This window comes from Triticum urartu, chromosome 2A, assembly GCF_056163025.1.
Source record: "Triticum urartu cultivar PI428250 chromosome 2A, HENAU_Tu73, whole genome shotgun sequence".
NCBI lineage: Eukaryota > Viridiplantae > Streptophyta > Magnoliopsida > Poales > Poaceae > Triticum > Triticum urartu.
In genome coordinates this window covers 680,982,752-681,006,832 of record NC_141874.1, presented here as the reverse complement: position 1 = coordinate 681,006,832, position 24,081 = coordinate 680,982,752, and the positions used below count along the sequence as shown (strand labels likewise).

The window sequence follows — 24,081 nt, the reverse complement described above, 5'->3', positions numbered from 1 at the left end:
ACCATAAAATTCCCCATCAAGGATATAGTCACTCCATCTAATACTCCCGAACATAGACTCATCCATCTTCCTCAAATGGTGATTAAACCAAAGCAATGGAGACCAACGCTCGGATACCAATTTAAAGATCAAGAAGAGGGGTCTGGAGGGGATGATTAGACCCTTAACAAGTAAAATTAGCAGTTTTTACAATTCTTCAAGTTAAGGATGAGTTCAGCACATGTTAAAGGGCACACAATACATTTTACACAAGCATGACAAGAGTATAGGCAACAGAAAGAGTAAAGCATGCAAGTGCAAGAATGTATAGGAATGGAAATTGGAGAAGGCAAACGCAATGGAGAGGCGGAGATTTTTGGCGTTGTTCTGATAGGTGGTACTATCGTACGTCCATATTGATGGAGACTTCAACCCACGAAGGGTAACGTCTGCGCGAGTCCACCGAGGGCTCCACCCACGAAGGGGCCACGAAGAAGCAACCTTGTCTATCCCACCATAGCCATCGTCCATGAAGGACTTGCCTCAATCGGGTAGATCTTCATGAAGTAGGCGATCTCCTTGCCCTTACAAACTTCTTGGTTCAACTCCACATCATGTCGGAGGCTCCCAAGCGACACCTAACCAATCTAGGAGACGCCACTCTCCAAAAGGTAATAGATGGTGTGTTGACGATGAACTCCTTACTCTTGTGCTTCAAATGATAGTCCCTCCAACAATCAACTCTCTCTCACACATATTTGACTATGGTGGAAGAAGGATTTGATTGAAAAGCAACTTGGAGAAGGTTAGAAATCAAGATTCAAATGGCAGGATTGGAATATCTTGATCTCAACGCATGAGCAGGTGGTTCTCTCTCAGAAAACGAATGGTGGAAGTCTAGCTTCGTTCTAATGGCTGGGTAAGAGGGGTGGAGGGGTACATATAGCCTTCACACGAAATCCAACCATTACACACATTTGACCAAACTCGGTGGCACCGACTGAAATTCTCGGTGAGATCGACCTGTGCAAAAAATATGAACGTTGGAGGTCTTGGTAGGACCGACTATACCATCTCGGTGAGACCGAAGTGCAATGGAAAAGGCAGAGCCATTTGGTGATTCCAATCAGTTTCACTTGGTGATTCCGAGATGAAGCGATTTCATCACAGAAACTTGGCACGGCCATCTCGGTGGGACCGAGAGCCGTTTCGGTCAGATCGAAATGTTAGGGTTTGTCTGTGGCAGTGTCTAGATGAACTCGTTGGGTCTGGATAGGTAGAGTTTGGTGGGACCAAGTTGGCTTGAAAGGGTATTGGACATATTTGGATAGAAAAAGTAGTTGAGGGTTTGAAGCAATATCACTAAGCACTTGAGCGACTAGATCATTATCAAAACCTCATCTCCTTTTAATAGTATATTGGCTTTCCTATGGACTCAATATGATCTTGGATCACTTAACTAAAAATGAAGAGTCTTGAGCTTTTGCCAATTCATGTCCTTACATTTTGAAGGGGTCCATATGCTCGCTTCCTAGCCATGCCACTATTGAACTTGTCTGAGATATGCTAGATAAAATGTCAGTCCAACAAAAGATATGCTGACATTAATTACCAAAACCACCAAAGGAGCAAATGTGCTTTCAGCTTTGTGTAATTTGTCCCGATTGATGGACTTGAGAAGGATTGAAGCCCGGAAGACTTACTTGGAGAAGTAGTGTAACCATCCATCCAAGCATCGCTCCTACGGGGACTAAAACCCCTAACATATCTACTAGCTGGAGCCTTTCAGTCGGATCGTCGCTCCCGAGGCACCAAGATTCCCGCCCTGCCACTGGTCGCCGGAGCGGCCAGCGCAGGGGTGACGAATCCGTGGGCTCGCCGACGGAGATCGACGGAAGGAAGACGCTGCCCTAGCCGCCTTGCGAGAAGGGAAACAAAGACTACTCACTTCAAGGAGTAAAGATTAATGTGCACCCAATGCTCCTTCTTATAAGATCTCGAGCGGAACTCTTCCTTTTTCCGAGAATTTCACAGTAATTTTGTTTTTGTTGAAGAAGAAGAAACGGCGTTCATCACTCGAACCTACTTTACGCAATTCGGTCGAGTCCTTTAGCCCGACCAAACACATAGGGCTGGGATGGTTGCCGCAAGCAAATGGGAGCAAAATGCATCGAAAATTTGAAAAAAACCCCACATAGCCCCTCAAATGCCTGCATCAGTTGACAGCCTGAAACATTGCAGTACCAGTATCTACCGTCACGGTCACTCTGCATCTTAAGTTCTTCACAGCTACGACTAATTTGGTACCCCTGCCACTCGGCGGCGGCACATGACTTGCATACATTATCAATCTAGTCCTAAGCTCGACATACCGTGAATCTTAATTATTCATCCCTTACGTGCCTCGTCCCTCCTGATGCCCGCCCAATGGCATCTCCCTGATGGTAAAGATTGTTTTTTATCTCTCCACCATAGTCACGGAGACACTGATCTGCTTAACCGCATTGCGCCAGGAGATTAAATAACACCATGCCCATGGCCTTTTCGCACAATGCCGTGCAGACCAGACAACGGCGAGACCAGACGGAAGAAGAGCACCCAGAAAAATTACAAACATATTCTACTGCTCCCGCTCTGCTCCGTCGTGGACCTTTGTTTCTGTGCTGTCCCCTGGCGAATACTCCTACTCCACTCCAGCGATCGATCAGTCCAACTCCACCGCGCGACCTCAAACGACCGTTTTGTCTAGATTCTATTCATTTGGGTAGCGATTTGACGTCGTGTCTGGTCATGTCCTGGGATGCGGTGGCCGTGCGTCCAGCACGCGGCCGCATCCATTTACCCTATCCTGTCCGTCAGGATTAAAAGTGCCCAAATTTTCATCAAAACTAGTTTCCAACCCAAATATTTGTCTGGAAATTAAAATAATTTTACAACCCAATTGAAATTGTCTTTAATAAAATAGTTTTACAACCAAATTGAAATTGTCTTGACTAAACATAAAATGGACCAATACATCTATTGGTTGCCAATGTGATCCCACACATGCTCAACCAAGTCCTTTTGAAGATTCAAATGAGTGTGCCAATCACGCATCTCACGGTGGAATTGGGCAAACTGTTCAAATGTGGCCGGGTCTTGGTGCAGGGGCTCAATATTCTCATCACGCTCGTCCTCGATGATCATGTTGTGCATGAGCACACAAGCAGTCATCACCTTCCAAAGCTTCCTTTCATTCCATGACAGTGCAGGGTTTCGAACGATACCCCACCGGGATTGAAGCACACCAAAAGCACGTTCCACATCCTTTCTAACACTCTCTTGCATTTGGGCAAATCTCTTTCTCTTCTCACTTTGGGGTTTCGAGATTGTCTTCATAAAAGTTGGCCACTGAGGATATATACCATCTGCTAGATAGTATCCCTTGTTATAATGGTGGTCGTTGATCTCAAAGTTGACAGGTGGAGAGTGGCCTTCTGCAAGCCTCGCGAAGACTGGAGAACGCTGCAGCACGTTGATATCATTGTGAGAACCTGCCATGCCGAAGAAAGAATGTCATATCCAAAGATCCTGTGATGCCACCGCTTCTAATATGACAGTGCACGCCTTGACATGCCCTTTGTACTGGCCCCGTCAAGCAAATGGACAGTTCTTCCACTCCCAGTGCATACAATCTATGCTGCCAAGCATGCCTGGAAAGCCTCTAGCTGCGTTGGTCGCCAACAATCTCTCTGTATCAGCGGCAGTTGGCTGTCTCAAGTACTCTGGGCCAAACACCTCGATCACAGCCTGGCAAAACTTGTACATTGACATCAGACATGTTGTCTCACTCATACGCACATACTCATCCACCAGATTGCCTGGAATTCTATATGCAAGCATGCGGATGGCCGCGGTGCATTTCTGGTAAGAGGAGAATCCAAGCTTGCCAAGGGCATCCGTCTTGCACTCGAAGTATGGGTCATGAGCAACCACTCCCTCTCGGATACGATTGAACACATGCCTAGCCATTCGAAAACGACGACGTTATTTATCCGGCTTGAAGAGAGGGGTGTTGGCAAAGTAATCAACATAGAGCAGGGCATGGCCTCTCTCCCTGTTGCGGTTCAGGTTGGGAGCACGGCCAGGGAGTGACCCCCTATACCGAGGAAGCTGCCGTTGAATGAGGTCGTGAACGACCAGTGGAGCCACCACAATATCTTCATCATCCGACGATGAATCGTCCGATGAACAAAGGAAGTGATGGAAGAAAAACTCGTCTCTACTGTCCATACCTTTGTGGGCAAAATGCCGAACACCTTGCGGGCGTGGTGGCGAAAAGGTCGCGATGATCGCCTCGACGTAGCAGGGGTGGTTGCCGGCTGGTCACTGGCCGCTGTGGAGCTCTCGTCGGAAGCTGCCGAGGACGCCGTGGTGCGTCGCCGGCGGTCCTGTCCCCTCTGCGACCGGCAAAGACGGCGACGGCCAAACCTCCGATCGACGACCAAAACTACGGCCAAGGCGCGGGCGTGGTGGCGGCCATGTCAAGACGTGGTTTGGTAGGGACGGCCTGGGGCTGCGCGGTGAGGAGGCGGCCGGAGAATAGCGGCGGCGCCGGCGACGGGGCGGGGCGGGAGAGAGAGGGTGGAAGCGTTGGGAGCGGAGGGACTGCTAGTGTCCCCGACAGTCGGGCCACGGAGGGGACAAGAGCGTGCGTTCAGGCCGTCCGCGCGCGTCCGTTTCATCCCAAACCGAACGCAAGTTTGGACCGGGGATGGGTCAAAAACGGACGAAATCTGGACATTTGTTCGTTTGAGACTGTACGCTGGGCCGCGCTATTCGTCCGTTTTACCTTAAACGGACGGATGCAGACAGGATAGAGTCACGCGGTGGAGTTGGCCTCATCACATGACACATGGGGACGGAAGGAGGGAGGGTTGGTTGGGGTTTGCAGCGGCGTGATGATGGTATAATAATGCAACGCATCGCCCACGACAAAACGCTACACACACAACCACCGTAATGTAATGCAGTCCACTGTGCCGGTATCGGCGGTATGTATACACGGCATGCAAATTATGGCCCATCCCCCAACAAGGCAGCAACGTATAAATATACATTTACGCAGCGTGCTGGACTGCTGGTGGTTCCTCCTGTACTGTGCACGCACCCGCTCCCCCTTCTCGCCTGGCGTCGGGGAATATCTCCTGCTGCGTCAAGCAAGAGATTTTAAAGAGGAGAATATTTCGCTGCATAAACTAGTAGTAGTGGCGTACGCATGTGAATGGATTCGGCCGCTGTCGTTGCCTATACGAAATGCAAGAGATAACGAATGCCGCACCGACGGAGCTGGCATGTGGCGCTTCCCAAAACAACCCGACATGAGGATTTTGTCATTCTTCGGCCCGTTTTAGATCCAGAATTGTAGTGCTTTTCTTTAGTTTCTTTTTGGGTCTGCTTGTCTCCGTGTGCGGAGGTCTCTTGCCATGTTCTTCAATCAGTTTTGTAATGCAGAAGCGTAATAAGGAATCAGCATGTCCAGCGCGGGTTGTACAAGTACAGTAGTGATTGGAGAATCACGAATCGAGTCATGAATGTATTTGCTGCTAGTAGTATTTCTCTGCCCATGGTCCAGCTATCTAGTGTAACAATAGTATCACAGCTAGCTAGGGACAGTATCACAGAGTAATAAGTATGGTGTACTCTGTACATGTATACCTGTTGTAGCCTATATAGCCTATGGACAGCTCACGGCCACGGGCAAACTGAACGAGGAAACGGATTTTTCAGTTCAAGAAGTTATGGCTGGGCAGTAGTGGCCAACGGGTGTTGGTTGGTTCGATGAGCACGGCAACAGCACTTGTGATGTGATCATGACTTCTTTTACCTTTGCGAACTAGTAGTTACCTTCATAATGGAGCTCATCTTGATGCATACCATCATCGCCGCCATGAAATGCAGTTGAGTTCATTCATTCATGCCGTAATCATATTCGACTGCCCTCGCAAAAAAATTAAATAAATCATATTCGACTCAACGCGTGGATAGCGCGAACAGACAACAGACACACTGAAGAGCTAATAACTTCGCGGTCTTCTCCCAGCAGGAAATGAGCCCATGTTAGGACGCAAGCTTCTACCGCAGCCGAAACCGTCACCGCGAGCGAAGGCGGCCGGTGGCCGTGCTCATTTCCTTGGGCCACGGCCTCACCCTGCAAAGCGAAAGCAACCGAACTACTCCTACATCGCTAGCCAGCCAGCCGCTGGAATAAGCACGCTTACAAAATCCTCATCGCCGGCCTCCGGAAACTGACATACAGACATATACAAGACACAAACCAAAAGCAAATAGCTATATCAGCGACGTAGGAAGCGCCAGGACGCAGCAGAAGTTACAAGAGCAAGTTCCTCGGGAACGTGTACTCAAGTTGCTCCATGTGCACAACAGCTTACGCATCTCTACAATTCTGCAGCACGAGAGAACATTTGCAGCACAGCGCTAATTAAGTAGTACAGTACTTACGTTGGGGGGTTACTGCTATATGTCGCACTTGCTACGTTGAAAGCTAACCGGCAGCCGTCCGTCCGCCCCTCCCTCTAGCACGACGTGGCAGTGCTGACGCTGCTACTCGACGCCGCGCTAATGGAGTGGTCTCCGGCCGCCTTGTCCTTGGACGCTATATGGGCGTCCATCTCCCGTCGGTCGGCGAACGACAGGAACGCGCGGAAACTGCTGCGGCTGGAGCGGGAGCTGCCGTCGGCCGACACCTGCCGCCGTTGCTCACAGTACTTGTGGAAGAGGATGCCGGCGTGTATGGCGAGGGCGATGAGGCACGCCACGCCACAGATGAGGAACAGCCCTGAGAAGCTGTACACCTGCAGCCGGTCCGACTCCAGCTCGTTGTTCTGCGACATGGACCCCGCCACGTCGTTCGCCAGCCACTTGTCGTGGATCCGCTGGAGGTCGCCGTTCTCCGACAGCTCCAGGATGGACGTCGACAGGTCCACCGCCAGCGGCGAGTCCCTCGGGAACGCCTGACAATAAAATGCCCAGTTTAGCTCTGCATCATAACTTCACTGAAGCTAGGTGCTCTTACTTTCACCAGGTGGAAAGAAATAAAAACTCACGAAGCCCCAGCCACTTTTGGTGAACTCCGAGCCCACGACTGCGAATTTGGGATGCAGGAGCAAGAAGATCTCAACATAGGGACGCTCGTCAACGATGCCAGCGACGCCTCCATTGGCAGGGCCAAGCTCAAGCGCTTGCTTATACTCGTCCGGAGTACCGAGGGATTTAAGCCTGTGTCTCGAGACACCGAGCTCGTTCACGAGGTAACTTTCCGCAAAGGAGCCGACTTGAAACCCGATGGGCTCGTCGCTGGCGACCAAGCTATCGATCCCTGTGATTGGAGATATGAGCTGCTGCACGGTGAGTATGGAGGTCAAGCTGGCAGTGTAGCTGGACTGGATGATCAGAACCACGAAGAGCCATATGATGATCACGAAGCGGCCGAGGGTGCTTCTCGTGTCCTCTCCTAAGATAAAAATGCACAAGAACTTTAGTGAATCGACTGGGACATCTTCATCAATGGTATGTACAAAGGTTAAGAGTTGCCTTTCACTCACTGTGCGCGAAGAACAGAGTTGAGAAACTGAACCTGCACAAGCAAAGTGAATACAGCATGTAATTAACCTCAAGCAATCAAGACACTTGCATCGTTCAAGAAACTAAATGTAAAGTGTGTGGGAAATAAGTCTAATCCCCGGGCTCACGTCTATACATATGCGTGTTAAAATGACAGCACAGAAGTCAGTAGCTACAGCCTGCAGCCACTAGACTTTGTATTGGCACATCTAGAATGGCACTGAGATGCCAACAAAAGACCCAACATAATTTGCTGGCTTTGTACAGGATGATCGGCAAAAAATGGGTAACTTGCAACACTTTGGGGTGGAGGGCGCTTTGCCCACTCTCTCTTCTTTAATGCATGATACGCACACTCGTGCGTATTCCAAGAAAAAAAACAGCAAAAAAGTGGCTCCAATTGGTATACTAGGAGACCTTACCAGAATACAGTGATAACCTGTTTCGCTGGAGGCCCGCGGAACTCATCATTGATTCTGTGCTCAAGCAGCCAAATCACCGTTCCTATGACAAGAAAGAACAGCCCTGTGATGCACCACATTTTGATGGTGAATGGCTGCAAAAAGGCCCATCCACTCGAGCTTTGCTTCTTAACAGAGGTAAGTACCACAAGCCCCGATTCAACGTATGGCTGAGTGAAGTCAACAACCCTTGTCCGATTTGTGACGATAGCTATATCACCTACCACAGCATCGAAGTCCTAGACATGAAAGATCATTAGTACTCCACCTGTACAGATACATTAACTGTAATAAGTGGTGTAGATTTTAAGAACACGAACTTACATTCGTTAGAATATTGTTGATAAGGTCTGGATAGCTTGGATTCTGACTACCATCCCCAAACGGAACAAACTTAAATGGAACTGGATACTGTAACAAGTTGGCTGCAGCAACAAACACATCAATACAGAAACCACGCACCGTTCCGCTGTTATTGTCAACTGACACAAATTGACGGTAACTTGCCCTATTGGGAACTCCAATTTTCAGCTCAATTCCATTGTTGGGAAACACCCATCCACGTGGCCTTACTGTAGTCTCACCTGGCCATATCACAGTGTGGAGTTTCTGATCTCCCCTAACACGTTTTGCTGGTTTCATGTAAAGAGTCTCAGGCAACGAGGTGGACAGGCCAGAATAGTTGGACCAGTAACCAACTGTCCGCAGACCAGATCCTACTATGTTAACGATGTCGTACGCAGGACGGATAAGATTACCATCTGTATCAAATTTTACAGGGCCAGTTGCACCCGTGAAATTCACTTGCTGGATTCTTTCTAGTAACAGCCTCCCCCCATCAAAGACAGTCATAGCTTTCAATTGCAGACCCCCTGCCCCAACTTCATGTAGCTTGGTGTCATTTGAGAAAGAAATGTTTCCACCTCTACTGAAATATGCATCCAGCGCATAAGCAAGGATCCAGACAGAATCATACGCATAAAAGCCATACGAATTAATCAAGAACTTGTCGTCAACAGTATCTTTCTTCACCAGTGCACTCCATTTTGAAGCTAGCATACTCTTCCTTCTTGTATTTTCTGTGTGCTGGCGTAATGTGAGAAAACCCTGCATTGTGCTCAGTAATCCGATGTCGAGACGTGGCGATGAATCCAGGAATGAACTGAGCCAATCTGTTGCAATCCACACATACCCGCTTGATGTCATGCCGAGATTGCGTGCCAGCGAGAGAAGTGCAAGCCCAGAGTCAGGATTTGCATGCAGAACTACCACTCGAGATTCCATCAATGCAACCCTGACTAGCGCACTAGCCATTTCACTCTTTTTTGCTCCTGGCCTAACTGCAGCTTTAAACGAGATCTTAGCCCGCCTCTTGACAAGTTCATCACCTAAAGAGGCCATGCCGTTTCTTCCATAATCATCATCGATATATATAGCTGTCACTTGCTTCCACCCATAGTAGTCGACTAAGTCAGCAACAGCAGCCATTTGAAAATGATCACTACGGGTTGTCCTCACCAAGAAAGGAAACTGAAGTGACGTGAGAGTTGGATCAGTTGCACCGAAGGACAGCATAGGCACTTGAAGTTCATTTGCAACATGAGAAATAACATGCGCGATGACAGAAGATTGTGGGCCGATGATTGCAACTGTATCTTTCTCCATGAATTGCAATGCTAACACATGCAACAAAGAAATTTGTAAGTCGTATACCATGTGGGTGATACTGTTATCATAACATAAATCTGCATGATTTGGTGGCTCAGAAAAAAAAAACATGAAAGAAGTACCTTGCACAATGCCAACGAAGCCACTGCAATTGGAATCTTGCATCTCGACAACCAGGTTTGTGCCTGGAAGGATGCTTGAATCGGTGTTGATCTCATTGACAGCAGCAGAAATGGCAATCTTGGCAGCTCTCCCTATCGTGGAATTGAATGTGAAAAGAGCTCCAACGCTCACTGTATCGGGCCTTGCATAGATATTCTTACTTAGTGCATACAGACAACAGAAAAGACCCCAAAAATGGAGTGCGAACTTCATGGCGAGTCTAGAAGACTACTGAGGTGTTTTTAGGCGTCCATGCTTCAGCTCAACAACGGACAGGCTGGAAGAACAAAAACAAAAATTTCCTGATGATGCATGTCAAGCAGATATGATGACTAGCTATAACACAAAACAGTAGTGGAGCTATGAATTGAAAAAAAATGGGCAGTTGCATAAGCCTAGAATCAAAAAGGTGAAGGCCCAGGGAAAGAGAGGAGGATAAATCATATGTCAATATGAACTGGGGCTCAACTGAACAGAAATGGACGGCTCCTGACAAGAAATGTTGGGAAGGCAGCATCCCCAAGACAAAAATCAGCGGACGCTACCTTTGAAGATTCAGAAATTAAGAGACCCTTCATCTTAAGATATGCTTATCAAACAGAATCTGTATAAGAAGCATAAGAAAGGAAACAAAAGGAAGCTGCTGCGACGAACTCAACCACCGGGATCCCCATGAGTACGAGGAGCAAGGGAAAAGATCTTCCACGAAGTTGACATGGAATTAAATCTTCTTTTGAGGAAAACAATTGGGGGGATCCAAAAGCGTGGTACATGCAGGATTAAACAAAGAATTGACCCCTCAACCTCTCTGTTTCCCCCTTTTCTTTATATAAGAATCCAGACGAAGTGACTCTTACCGCTGGGCCTGAAGAAGCTTTGGTCGTCAGTTGCTTCTAATCAGATGACACGAGATGGGTGTGAAGCGCCGGTAGGCCGTGCGAACAAGAGGTGCTTGTGAAGCGTCACCAAATGTGACACCACCAGGGGTTTGGTGCCTCTGAAGTCGATTCACCGCAGCTCGACTAGTTATGTCCAGATATCGCCCCAGAGCCGAGATGCCAACGACTGTCTAGCCTGTTAGAGCCAGGCTGCTGCTTGCTGTGCCCCATGTCATTATCTGGAGCAACAAAATGCAATCTTATTCTCCAGAAAACTCTCCGGTCCTCATGTTAAACATGTGGTTGGAGGTTGCAAGAGGAACGAACTGGAATACATCCACGTACAACATAGATTGTACACATGTGAATATGGGATGCCAACCCCGTGGCACGTCCCACACGTCCTCTGTGGGGAGCTTATGTGCGTACCTGTCGAGAAGCTTGTCAGGTCGGCTGACTAAGCAAGGGCCCCATCCGATGGCAGCTGCAATCATGCACACAGGACGGAGTTCCCAAGAGATGGCCAACAGCAGAGCAGTTAGCCGAGGAAAAACTAAGGCAGTAAGGTGTTTGCAGTGGGAGAGGGCTGGCACCTGAGGGTATGTGGATTGGGCGTATGGATGGACAAGATAGTTCGGCAATCCCGATCCACATTTCGTACCTGGAAAGGTCAGCAGCAGCAACAGCCTTCCGTTCGTTCGGAGCACCCGCTGTGCACGCCACAGGCTGCTAGAGCCAATGAAGACGACGTTAGGCAAGATACAACATCAGACGAATGAGATATTTTGTGGCTGTTTGCACCGTACCACATGGCATACCTCATAACACGCTGTATTTCATGTGGGCTCCAAACACTAATCTGTTGGCAGCATGAAGTGGACTTGCCAATATCTTAGTAGCGATTGGTAAAATCCAAAGTCTAACCTTCTAAATCAGGTCACAATGCCCTCGCCCACAAGTTAAACAACGTGGCTGACGTGCATAAACCAATCCGTCTTCAACAGAATCTTCAAGAGAATATCGTCGCACGATAGGCCAACAAATATGGATTATAAATATTTCCCTGTCCAACACTTGCACGATTGCTGAAGCTGAAACGGCATTTGTTACTCTACAATCTACATAAATAATTGGCAAAAAATTCAAGATTACATCTTAGACCGGCAGTAGCCAGAAGAATAATTTCCTCACATGGTTTTTTACTTCACTACTTTCAGCTCATATATTGTGTTACAACACTGGAGTACTGCTAAAATAGCTTTGAGACAATATTTCCGAAAACACTGCACTTGCAGTGAAATGTTACACCCTGTCTCGCCCTACTGAGATCTACACACGTGACCTTTTAGCAGGTGAGGCATCACCGGTTTCTAGTGTGTGGACCGCATTTCCTTCTACGCTAGCTTGCGCCCCGCTATTCGACTGGCACCCAAAGGTCCATCCAGGAAAATCTGACTCTTGAAATAAAGATGTTGGCGTACTTCTGTAGAACGCAAGTGGGACTTGTTTTATCCGCCGCCGGGCCTACAATTCAAATTCAAGATTGGTAAATTTTAGCAACCCTTAGTGATGTTTAATAATGAGCATCAAGTGGCAGTAGATAGGACTCCTATGATAAGGGCCCGGCTCAGCCTTGAACACAAAAATTTAAACAGTTAAGCATAATAAGAGGGTGGCAAAGCTGGTTTTGCTAGACATGTTTTAGGCTGACATAAACCAGAGGGAAATATCTAGTGGAAGGTGTGGTGAAGACCTACCCCATCTCGGCAAACTATATAAGTAAACGCAGAAAGCTATGGGTGAATGTAGTCAGACGGGTGCGATGCAGGCATACCTCATCTCGGAAAACTGTTGCATAGGAGCCTGAACTAAAGTCTGTGATCTTCATCTCCATTGTTTTGGCCCGAACAGTGAGATCAGTTTCAAGCGACGCAACAAATCTGGCAGTGGTACCACATGAAATGAGCTGAATAATCAAACAGGAAAAAGGAGACACCATTGAAATAAGGACACTAAGTTGTCTTCCTGATACCTTGAAACTGCAGGAGTGTAGTGATGGCGCAGCGTGTCTATTTCCCACAAAGAACTTCCTGTGGTGCATAATCAAAGATGAATATAAGATAGGCAATAAACTGTCCATGAGATTCTAGACAAATAATAGCAATTGTCCATAAAGATACAATCATGCTTGCATGTTGAATTGCAATGGCCCCCAGTAACTCGTTACAAAAGTTGCTTGAAGCTGTAATTTGGAAGAAGAGGCAAGTAAACCACTATCATTGTCTCACCACCACTGTTCATCAAGCAGACTTCCATCTAGTCCAGTCTAGTACAGTTGCAGTAGCAACCAAACAGAAGTATAGCTGGTTGTCAAGTTCATTTAAGTACCCACCGGTTCTAGCGAAGGTTATCAGTTCCTCCCTAGTTCTATTTCTATATCAAAGATATCAAAACCTTATGACAACCTGGACAACATGCAATAATCTTTCTACAGATAACCAAGTACCAAGACCTAAGGTGCAAAAGCCATAAAGTAAAAATATAGGCTGAATTATTTCAACACAAGAAAAACTTAACCAATATTACCACAAAACAACACCCAACTATATAATCATCAAAAAAAAATCCTCTTTTCAGAAAGCCTTAGGTGCTATTTTTGCTCCAGGTGTCCTCATCATGTTCAAATCCTCCATCTGACATCAAGCCAGTTATCTTAAAAGGTATGCTTTGGGAAGAACAAAAAGAAACTTGAGTTGAGATCATTATTTTAATTTTGATTATGTTATGTGCTGGCTATTTTGAAGTCACTGGACTCTGGCAGCTGACTCAGGCCATATCCGTCAGACTCAGGTAGCCGACTTGGCCATGGTGCTACCCGCAAGTCATACTGGAGTCGGCTACACAGGACTAGTCAATGTCCTACATCCAGTTAGTCTCTACTCTGTAGGCCAATCTGGAGTAACGCTTTCTCCTAAGAAACAAAAAGTTGTAGCCAGGTAGGACTCATGTTCAAATCATCAACCTGTCATCGAACCAGTTATGTTAAAATGTATGCTTCGGGATGAACAAAAAGAAACTACAGTTGAGATCGTGATTTTTATTTTGATGTTATGTGGGGGCAAAAAGAATCTCGAGTTGAGATCATGATTTTTATTTTTATTATGTTATGTGCAGGCTCCGGACTAGGGTAGCCTACTCAGGTGTGATGCTACCCACAAGTCATATTGGATTCGGCTAGACAGGACTAATCAATGTCCTGAATCCGGTTAGTTCTACTCCGAAGGCCAAGGGGAAGTAACACTTTCCCCTTTGAAACAAAAAAGCTGTGGCCAGGTTAGGGTTTATCTTTCTTTTGAACAGCAATGGCACTTGGTTAATTAGATGATAAACTGAGCCGGATACTATACAAACCCAATGAATGTCATTAACAAGACACCCCCACCCCACCCCTGCATGCGCCCGCTCGCAAAGCCCTACCAGGCTCACACTAATAAAACTTTTCTATCCGATCAGCGATACCAGACAGCTGTTTGCCTCTTCTGTCTTAGGACAGATTGAGGATTGAAAGAAAAGGAAGTGAGAAAACAAAGTCTGTTTGATATGATTAGAAACTTACGCATTGCGCCAGACTTTGCAGGGTCTGTCTCTTCATTGTTAAAAGGATCAGCGCCAATCTTCTTAGGTAAACTAGCTTCTCCATCATCCTGAGCAACTTCCTGAAAGAGAAACAAAACCATTGCAATTAGCTTATGGACAAAAATAATTACGAAACAAAAGGCTCTTGCGGAACACAACATAGAAAATGTGAGCTTAAGTGGATATGCTACCAACACATGGTTTATTAGGTACACAGAGATATATACAAACTGGATCAATCAAGAGCTCGTATATGAAGGCTAAAAGGCTATAGCAAGCAACATACCCAATGAACCAAAAAATTAATTGATGGGTGCCTCCGCAGCAGATTATGAATTAAAGCAATGATGATAAGAGCTCCAGCTGGTGGCACTGAAAGGGCGAGTCTACTCAATCGTTTTGCAAATGAAGCGACAAGATATGCTTGAAGATACGAAGATTTCAGACAAGCATCCAGAAGCTGCAAGAAAACAAGTCAAACACAAAGTCATAATTAATAGATAACAATAAAGAAGAATAAACTGCAATCTGGCATATTCATAAGAATAAGCAACAAAAGAAACACGTTTGTTTGTTCAATCCATGAAATAAGAGTTGATGTCATATCCAGATCCATGGCTGGAAGATTGATAATTCAGAGTTCAAACATGGTTAATAGTGATCCGCTGATATGATCCACTCGCTGCCACAGGCCTGTCACTTGCACAAGATTAAGGGCTGAGTACTGTAATCTATATTTGTTTTTCATCTACTGTTATGGACTTGTCTTCAATGGTGCAGCAATGGCTGGACAAAATAGATGGGTTACAAAGAAATGTCGAAGTAGGTGGCATCACATAGCCTCATTGTTTATGTGCATACAAATAACCTTAAGGTATATTCAAGTTTGGCAGGCTACAGGATTCATGGTTAACTAATAACCTAACAAAGTAACAAGTCTAATCTGATATAGAATGTACATTACTTTTCAACGGCATGCTAAACTTGTTGTTTGTTGGTTAAACACGACATCAACATGATGCATTCCTCAGCATTCCGCCAACAAATAGTTGATAAGCAGAATTAACGAAATTGGCTTTGCTGGACTTGGCTCTGGAACAGCATTCAAAAGATGCAAAGGTGTGCATGGCTAGACAGCACTTGTAAGATCATGAATGAAAATGTTAACGTGAAATGGATCCATAGCTTGGATGATTGGCAGTCCTTCAAAAACCCCTTTTAGTTCATAGAACTTAATACATGCTAAAGTATGGCAATATTCATTCATAACTTAATACATACTAAAGTATGGCAATATTCATTCATAGTGTAACCATAATATTACACTTATATTTACTGAGAGCTACTTACTTGCAAGAACACTGACCGATGTTTTGCCATGAACACAGCAGGAGTCAGTAATGCATAGAGCTTATCATAGAATTTTGGATATTCAAGCTGATGCTGTGTCATAAGGATGAATAGACCACTTAAGGCCATCACACTGATAACACCGCCAATGTCGTATGATGTAGTCAAGAAATCACTTCAACAGGAAAAAAAATTATGAAGGCGTGAGATACCACATCAAACAAAGTACAAATAAGAACAAAATGGACATAAACAACCTACCACAAGATGGCTGGGTTTGACATTGAAGGAATAACATTCTGATGAAGTGTAGCAAGGACCTGCAGATTACAAACTGTCACTCGAGATACATAACTAACATCGGTAATTCAAGCATTTTTATAATAACTAGAAAATAAAACCAATTATTCTTAACAACAATGGTAAACTACAAATTATTTCATCATCCTAAGTGGCTACACACTTCTTGTATAATAAATTCCCCTTGCATAGTAGACTGCATGTAAACATGGTCATAGTTTACAAGAAAAAAGGAGTCAGGAAATCAGCAACAACAATTTGTAAATTAAGGTGCAACGCATATAACCATTCATAGACAGTTCAAGAAGAAGCAACTGAGAAATTATTACTTATCAGATACTGAAAATAACGAAAGATAGCTTTACCTCCTTGTAGACATCAAGTGGAAGTGGTAGCTTGAGAAAGGCCAACCATGCTTTGGTGAACTTCAATTTTAGCTTTTTGCTTATACGCGTAGCAGAAGAGCCCTGCAACACTCGAAAGCTTAATCACTAGAAACTTGCCAGTACATTTTACTTCATGAAGTGTATGGAAGTACCTCAGAGGTGTCCTTCTCTCCTTTTGAAGAAAGGCCTTCACAAACACAAAAGGTTAGAACAAAAACACACACTAACAAAAATGAATATAAGTACATAAGAGGCAAGTGAACTAACAAAATCTTAAGGAAAAAGGAAAATCAAAAATGGGGGGAGAGGCGGAGAAGAGCATAAAAAGTTTTTAAAAAATAACACAAATATTATTGAAGACTAGAGGAAGATCATTCCTACAGGATTAGCCAGAAAATACATACCAACAGTACTCCACATATCGAACTTTGATTCCTTCTTAAAATCCAATGCAGGAACATGCACCAAAATATTGTATACATTGCGTACACAGATAGCGCTCCTGTTAAAGCAAGAAAGAGAAGAGCATAAGAAACAGAACTAAAATAGCAGTTCGAACTTCAAAACTTGAAGGCATCAACATACTAAAAACAATCGCTTGAAAGCTTTGTATGGAATAAGCCTACAAACAACTATGACCTAAATAATTCACACCATTTATAATCCAACTGTAACTCTACAAATGACTTTGCATGGATAAAGGTAGAACATGGTACACAAGCAACATTAATGCTAAATTGTATCACTGCAGAAACGCAAGCATGATATGAGAACAACAAACACACTATATGTTCCTGCAACCATGTGAGCTGTCTATAATCAAGGTGTTGGAACTGTAGTCTGGAACATCATAACGTACAACTATAAAAGCTTGACTTTCCAGGTTATCCTTGTTCTTTTACAAGAAAACATGATCAGTATTGGGTGAGCACGTAATTGCAACATATCGGTAGATATGGTGCAGAATAGCATGTGTACTTCGTAGGAAAAAAAAGGTGTGCCTACGGAAATGTCAAACAATACAATCGTAGTTGGTTCACAAAGTTGCATTAACACGCTTATATCAATGTACAGGATTTAAAATATCCATGCATAAAACCTGAAGTATACCTGTCTTCAGCCCCGTCATCCCCATTCTGCAAGACATCTTTTCCAGAGCCTGGTTAAAAAAAGGGCAACTTAACCACATTGTAGGAAGTTACATGTGGCAAATCAAACTACGCATAGCAAGAGATATTACCAGTGGTTTGACTGCCCAGACTGTTGGCGATCTTATCTAAGCTAGTATAAGTAAAAAAACTGCAGGAGCAATTGGAGAAAAATTAAGTGCATTGCAAAATCATACTATAAAAATATCTTGGGTATTTCACCAAGTTAGCAATATCGCCAGCTCTATACAATTGAAGTTCTTAGGGAAACAAGTTTTTCAAGGATGTGGTAATCAAATACACAAGAAATAATTGAAAGAGTGGTCACCAGTCACCACATACCAAACGTCAGCATACTTAGAGTACTTGGACCCAAGCAACTCTAGAACATCATCAATCGAATTCGTAGCATGAACCTGAAAATAATTTGAAACACATAAAAGAGCAGACACTAAACGCTACTTCTGGCTGCAGGAAGCACGTTACTAGGCAGGAAAACTCACCACAGCGTGGAGAAATTTGTGGTAAATTGCCGAGTGGAAGCTCCCGTCCTTCCCCAGCTTCACGAAATCCATGAACGCATCAAGCGCCACTTCCTGCCATGAACAAAGGTGTATACTAACTTAGCCAATTCACCATCGCCCAACACACAAATGAATAGTTAAAACTGCCACCAACTCACCCTGATCGCCTCGTCGCTATCCGGCGACACGCTGAGCTCCACGAGCGCGGCAACGAACTCCTCGAAGCGCTGCCGCAGCCACGCCCCAAACACGAGCTCGGGGTCGTCGCTCGCACCTCCTGCGGCGGCGGCTGCGGCCGAGGCGGAGGGGATGGAGGGGAGCAGGGGCTCGAAGAAGGACTGGAGCGAGATGAGCGCCTCGAGGGCGATGCTGAGCAGCGCGGTGGGGGAGAGGAGCGCGAGGAGGGTGGGGGCGTGGTTGAGGTGGGCGCGCGAGGAGAGGAGCTCGAGGCCGAGCGCCTTCACCTCCTCGTGGGTGAGGGCCCCGGATTTAGACTTCCGCTTCTTAGTGCCCGACGCCGTCGCTGACGATGATTTCGCCATGGCAGCAGGGGGCGGCGGCGGCAATGCGGGGGAAGAAAGGGTGCGGCGAGGTCTGATGGGTTGGACCTGGGTTCTGGGGTTTATTGATGGGCGAGACTGGCAAGCTGGTCTCACTTGTCAGTTCGGCCCACACACAACAAGGCCGAGGGCATGCGTGTGGGGCGGGCCTACCGCCTACGTGTTCGGCTGGATGGACCGTGCTAGGAAGCCCAATATTACAGAGCTCTCCAACAATTTCTCTCTAAAACCGCTCCTTGTCCTCATAAAAATAAAAAAAATAAACCGGTCCAGTATGGGCAGAATGATTTTTTTTATTTACTTATAAGATGTATGCAGAATGTAATTTTGCTAAGAAATATGAAAATCCATGTCAAAAAAACATATATACAAATCCATTTGCTTGGATGGGATCCTTTTTCCAACACGAGGAGTAAACCCCAGGAACAACTACAGCTGCCGTCTACTACTAACACTACTGATGATGTCCAGCATCATGAGTTCAAAATAGGAAAGTAACTGCATCTGAGGGTCGCCGGGAAGTATCTGAAGTCGATCAAAATATTGAGAAGCGCATATACATCTTTTCAAGTCTAATAAAAAACCCGATGACAATACACAGAAAAACGAGTTGTTTTCTGTGATATGTCTCTCATCTCAGCAGGCATGCTCATTCTTTTTTCGAAAGATAAACATGAACATTCAAGGAAGTTATGTTTCATCCATACAGAGGTCAGCACATATCCGACTAATTACGACATCAAATTCTACTTACATCAAATTGAAGTTGGTAAAGTATGGGGGGAAACACTAATGAAGTTAGTAGCCCGACCTTCCAGTTAGTTCTTTGATGAAAATGTGGAGAACACCTTATGCATGCTCCACTGTTCTCATTTCCTTTTGTGTTCCATAAGCATGGAATTTTATTAGTTTAGCGAAGAAAGGCTGCAAAACAAACAATTAAAATGATTAGATGCAACAACACCAGAACAAAAATATGCCGACTAGAAAGCTGCAGACACATGAACCGACAAAATTCCATCCGATCACATTTCTTACTAAAACAGTCTTCACGTCACTGTTGGACATAATACCTGCAATTTTGTGGCACCCTCCAGGACAATGTCAACAATCTTTTCAAGCTTGGAGGCAGTGACAAATAGTTCCTCCAATCTTCCATCATAATCCTCAGATCATGAATCTTGCTCCGCAAACCGATGCAACAGTTAGTGTGCATAGTGCAGACCTTATTTAAATCTCTGCTTGGTTCACAAAATCCGCCAAAGTATGCTGTACTTAAAAACTTAATTTCCAGCCCAATGTCTGCGACATATGGATCATGCTTAATAGCATTGAAGACATCCTGATCATGGTAGCCAGGATATCTCAATCGTGATGAGTACCAGAAACTGTAGAACTCTATGGTCCGTTCATTCGATTTCACATAATTGAAGCCTCCATTAGCAATGTTTCTCAAGTCTGTTGCATTCCCAACATAGTGGTCGCAAGCAATCTGAAGGTCACCATTAGGATAGAAGTGAGGAAATGGATTGCGAAACCACATTATGTCTGCATCCTGAAATGTAATGAAAATGAAAGATGGATGAACTAAACCTGATAAGCATGTTTCACAGAAGAAAAAGGATCACTATATTCCATCATGGGCAACAAGGCTGAATCTATCTCTGTAAAAAAGGTCAAGGTGACTGAGTAATTTACCGAGAATATGAAGCTGTAGCCCTTTTCAAGAACCAGCCGCAAGAAATCTAGTCGTTTCCACATCATCTCCAGATACCCAGAAGTCAAGAACCTCTTCTCTTCAGAAAAATCCACACCTTCAGTTCCAAGAGCAAAGCAATAGTGGTGGATCTTGACACATTGTCTGTACGCATCCCCATCAAATGCTATAATGACTAGATGGTTCAAGAGTGAACTTGTTCTAACACCAGAGCGAAAACTATCAACAAATAGATCTATCACCGAGCCAGGAGAAGCCCATGCAGCATTAAGTGTAGTCAATATAACTGTGTTGTCCCTCATTGAAGCCTTCTGCAAAACTCGGTCAAGTTTGAGATCCTCACTGTCCTAGAAAGGATGGCATATTAATTGAAGACCAATAAGTAAACTGAAGAAGCTATCTGATTAAGCATAAATATGCAAAACCAGCAGATTAAACATGAAAAAAATATGGGTCTTCTAAAGAAGTACATAGGTGGCAACAAATGATGAAATAGGCAGCTAAAATAAAACTCAAGGTAGCCTTGATTGTTATCAAATGATAAATAATAAACATCGCTGTTGCTTCTGTCAAGTATTCCTATACTCCTATTACGTGAATAGCCTCGTGTTATTCACCATATAGTAAGCATTCATGTGAACAATCAACATCTGTAATCAGTTGGGAGCCATGGCAAGCGAAACTAAGTGCTAGTGTGTATAATGCACTACTATGTTGTTTCTGAAGTCTGAACTTTCTAGCATGTCCAAATTACAGCGTCATCCCAATTGCTAAGGAAAATAACATCACTGTCCGAGAGAAAATATTAATCAACTTCTTTGGCGAAGTCCCAAAAGCTATCGACAAGATAATGTCATCCCAAGATAGATACTAATTCGGTTTTCAGTGAAAGTGACTCAGAAGTTAAAGAAATAGACTGCAGTGCACCAACTGATGTGTATATCTATCACATCTAAGACGTCCAAGGGACCAAGTGGACAGAACTGCTCCATCCCAAGGCAAATTCTCCAAGACCACACACACAGATGACGCAACCGCACATCGTAATTGTGTAAGCACTTGAAGGATTCAACAAAGCATTTTATTATGCACTGACAACTCTCGTTTAGAGTACATCACTGGACATGGGATAGCATAATCCAAGTCAAACACCGCACTGCAATTAGTAATCCCGTAGCTACATGGCAAAGCAGAAATGCCCAAATTATCCAGCATTCGTCATGATTTAACAGTGGATACAATACAACTACCGCGCCAAATACTGGGGACTGGACCAAGAGGGATGAGGCGGACTGACCAGATCATCACCTTGGGCGCTCTCCTCGTCGTCTGCGGCGAGCGAGGGAAGCGGGTACCGCCCCCACGGGTCCTCCAGCGGGTGCCGCGAGACGGCGGCACGGTGCAGCACGGCCAAGGGCAGGGCGACGCCGACGAGGGTTACAAAAAAGAGCGCCGCACCGAGTCGCGGGAGCGCGCGTTTCGGGATCCCGCGAGGGTGGGCGGACGGCATGGTCAGGGTGTGGCGCGGAGGTTTCGCCATGCCGGAATGGCGGTGGCGGTGGCGGTGGGTAGTTGCCGCAGCGGCAGACTGGACACTGGTACAAGGACGAGCCGGAGCCTCGAAGGCGTAAAGCGAAAGTACGCCGATGTAGTTTGAAAGCGGAGTAGGTGGTTTCGTGAAAGACGGCAACCGGACCAAAATTTGGAAAATGCGTTTGCTTGGATTCTGAGCCTTTGATCTCGATTATTCGGCAGAATAAAAAAAAGTGAGCATTAAAACTTTATTCATCAAATAAGAGCAAGATTGTTTACACAAGAATGAAGAATAAAGTCACGAACCAACCTGTGATTGAATGGTTAGAGAGACAGTGGTATCCATAAACCACCAGGTTTCAAGTCCCATGGACTGATGCATCGACATTAACTTTTACCGCTCCCTCCGCTGGCTTCTTCCGCTGATGACTGATCGTATGTACCGGTTGATTTGGTGTGTAGGCTCGTACGAAGTTGGTGGCTAAAACTCGGATAGATATTGATGTTTGTTCCGGTGTCTGGACTGACTCCTCATTAGTTACTTGGCGCCTCTGCCACCGGATAAACCACATCACAACGAAGATGAGTTCAGCCGTTGGCAGCTCATGAATCATGGTATGCATGCGGACCAGAATTTCCAAAGTTATACAACCAGATCGATCTTGCCGCACGGCTCTTGTAATATCATTCTGCAATCCTAACTCAGACCAAATATCGGATGCCCATGCGCGTGTAAAAAAGGCAGTGTTGTATGTCCTTTAATCCGATCTTGCAAAGCGGACATTGCGGAACCAAAGGTATATGCCTGCCAGAACGCGGAGGCACGGCAAGGCCCCCTTTAGGACTTTTCAACCAAAATGTTTGATTTTTCCCGGAAGCCGCAGTTGCCACAGATCTTTCCAAACCATATTAAGGTTAGCGGTACCTGGGCTATTCGAGTTTGAGTAATGACGTCCAAACTGATGATCAAACTCCACTTGATATGCCGAGCGGACAGAGAAGGTTCCGGACCTCGTAAAGTGCCAGGCTAAAAAATCTTCAACTGCCTCAACATGTAGGGGAATCTGTAATATTCTATATACATCAACAGGTGAAAACACACTACGCAACAGTGCCTCATCCCACTGTCCAGTATAGGGATCAATAATCTCTTCCACCTTTGTTAACATAATTCCTCCTCAAGGGGTAATAACTTTTCTCGACTCACTAGGTGGAATCCATAGATCTTCCCAAATATTGATGTGTGAGCCAGATCCAATTCGCCATATGCAGTCTTTTTTGAAAGTCTGAACCCCGGCTAAAATACGTTGCCATGTAAATGAAGACCCTTTCTTCGGTCCCGCTTTTAGGATGTCCCCGTTAGGGTAGAATTTTGCACTCAAAACTCGTGCACACAAAGAGTCCGGATTTTGAAGAAGTCGCCAACACTGCTTTGCTAACATAGCAAGATTAAAGTGTGAAGGTCTCTAAAGCCCAATCCACCTTTATTCTTTGTGACATACATTTTCCACCATGCAAACCAATGCATGTTCCTCTTTTCCTGTCCATCTCCCCACCAGAAAACCGATATTTCATCGGTGATTGATTCACATATTCCTTTAGGCAACTTAAAAACTGACATAGCGCAAGACAGAATTGTCTGTGCTACAGATTTCAAAAGAATTTCTTTACCTTGAATTGATAGAATATTTTATTTCCATCCCTTCAATCTCTGACAAATTCTATCAACTAGATGCTGGAAACAATAGCTCCGGTCCACACCAACCATAGTTGGCAGACCAAGGTACTTATCTGACAGAGTTTCTGTTAAAATATCCAGTATACCACAAACACTCTCCCTGGTATTAACTCTAGTATTCGAGCTGAAGAAAATACTGGATTTTGGTGTACTCACTCTCTGTCCTGAACTAGTACAATATGTATCAAGAATCCTCTTCAAAGTGTGAGCATTCTGGTCGGTTGCTCTCATCAAAATCAAGGAGTCATCAGCAAATAATAGATGAGAAATAGAGGGTGTGTTTCTGGATACTTTTATACCTTCAATCCCACCAATGTCTTCCTCATGAGCCAACATATTTGAGAACCCTTCAGAACAAATCAAAAACAGGTAGGGGATAAAGGATCTCCCTGTCTCAATCCTCTAGGTTTAGTAAATT

The 24,081-nt window shown here is 45.1% G+C and overlaps 4 protein-coding genes across 7 annotated transcripts; all 4 read right to left on the bottom strand.

The window, feature by feature from the left end:
- Positions 1-2,997: 2,997 nt before the first annotated feature.
- LOC147986692 (uncharacterized) lies at positions 2,998-3,990 on the bottom strand. Its single transcript, XM_087542113.1, has 2 exons — positions 3,651-3,990; positions 2,998-3,512 (listed from the first exon to the last, which is right to left on the bottom strand). Exons 1-2 carry the CDS (start codon positions 3,988-3,990, stop codon positions 2,998-3,000), a joined length of 855 nt encoding a protein of 284 aa, XP_087398239.1.
- Positions 3,991-5,561: 1,571 nt separating this feature from the next.
- On the bottom strand, positions 5,562-11,319 carry LOC125539672 (glutamate receptor 3.1). Of its 3 annotated transcripts, XR_015617369.1 has the most exons (9): positions 11,201-11,269; positions 10,751-11,010; positions 9,854-10,170; positions 8,388-9,739; positions 8,025-8,302; positions 7,584-7,615; positions 7,086-7,492; positions 6,481-6,992; positions 5,562-5,954 (listed from the first exon to the last, which is right to left on the bottom strand). XR_015617369.1 is itself a non-coding variant. In XM_048703179.2 (8 exons), exons 3-8 carry the CDS (start codon positions 10,104-10,106, stop codon positions 6,739-6,741), a joined length of 2,607 nt encoding a protein of 868 aa, XP_048559136.1. In that variant the 5' UTR covers positions 10,107-10,170; positions 10,751-11,010; positions 11,201-11,319; the 3' UTR covers positions 6,283-6,738. The 3 variants fall into 3 exon arrangements, 2 of the variants coding, with proteins under 2 accessions (XP_048559136.1, XP_048559135.1); XM_048703179.2 differs by lacking the exon at positions 5,562-5,954 and having other exon boundaries at positions 6,283-6,992; positions 7,055-7,492; positions 11,201-11,319; XM_048703178.2 differs by lacking the exon at positions 5,562-5,954 and having other exon boundaries at positions 6,283-6,992; positions 11,201-11,268.
- A 538-nt stretch (positions 11,320-11,857) lies between these two features.
- On the bottom strand, positions 11,858-18,715 carry EMB2762 (CCAAT-binding factor). Its single transcript, XM_048703180.2, has 15 exons — positions 18,274-18,715; positions 18,095-18,187; positions 17,934-18,007; positions 17,684-17,742; positions 17,554-17,602; positions 16,848-16,945; positions 16,596-16,630; positions 16,423-16,524; positions 16,019-16,077; positions 15,758-15,932; positions 14,694-14,867; positions 14,388-14,487; positions 12,804-12,861; positions 12,606-12,711; positions 11,858-12,295 (listed from the first exon to the last, which is right to left on the bottom strand). The coding sequence occupies exons 1-15, from the start codon at positions 18,655-18,657 to the stop codon at positions 12,101-12,103; spliced, it is 1,761 nt and encodes a 586-aa protein (XP_048559137.2). The 5' UTR covers positions 18,658-18,715; the 3' UTR covers positions 11,858-12,100.
- A 594-nt stretch (positions 18,716-19,309) lies between these two features.
- LOC125539674 (uncharacterized protein At4g15970) lies at positions 19,310-22,046 on the bottom strand. 2 transcript variants are annotated; one of them, XM_048703182.2, is made up of 4 exons: positions 21,690-22,046; positions 20,374-20,703; positions 19,749-20,230; positions 19,310-19,599 (listed from the first exon to the last, which is right to left on the bottom strand). In XM_048703182.2, exons 1-4 carry the CDS (start codon positions 21,930-21,932, stop codon positions 19,581-19,583), a joined length of 1,074 nt encoding a protein of 357 aa, XP_048559139.1. In that variant the 5' UTR covers positions 21,933-22,046; the 3' UTR covers positions 19,310-19,580. The 2 variants fall into 2 exon arrangements, with proteins under 2 accessions (XP_048559139.1, XP_048559138.1); XM_048703181.2 differs by having other exon boundaries at positions 20,374-20,739; positions 21,690-22,044.
- Positions 22,047-24,081: the final 2,035 nt, after the last annotated feature.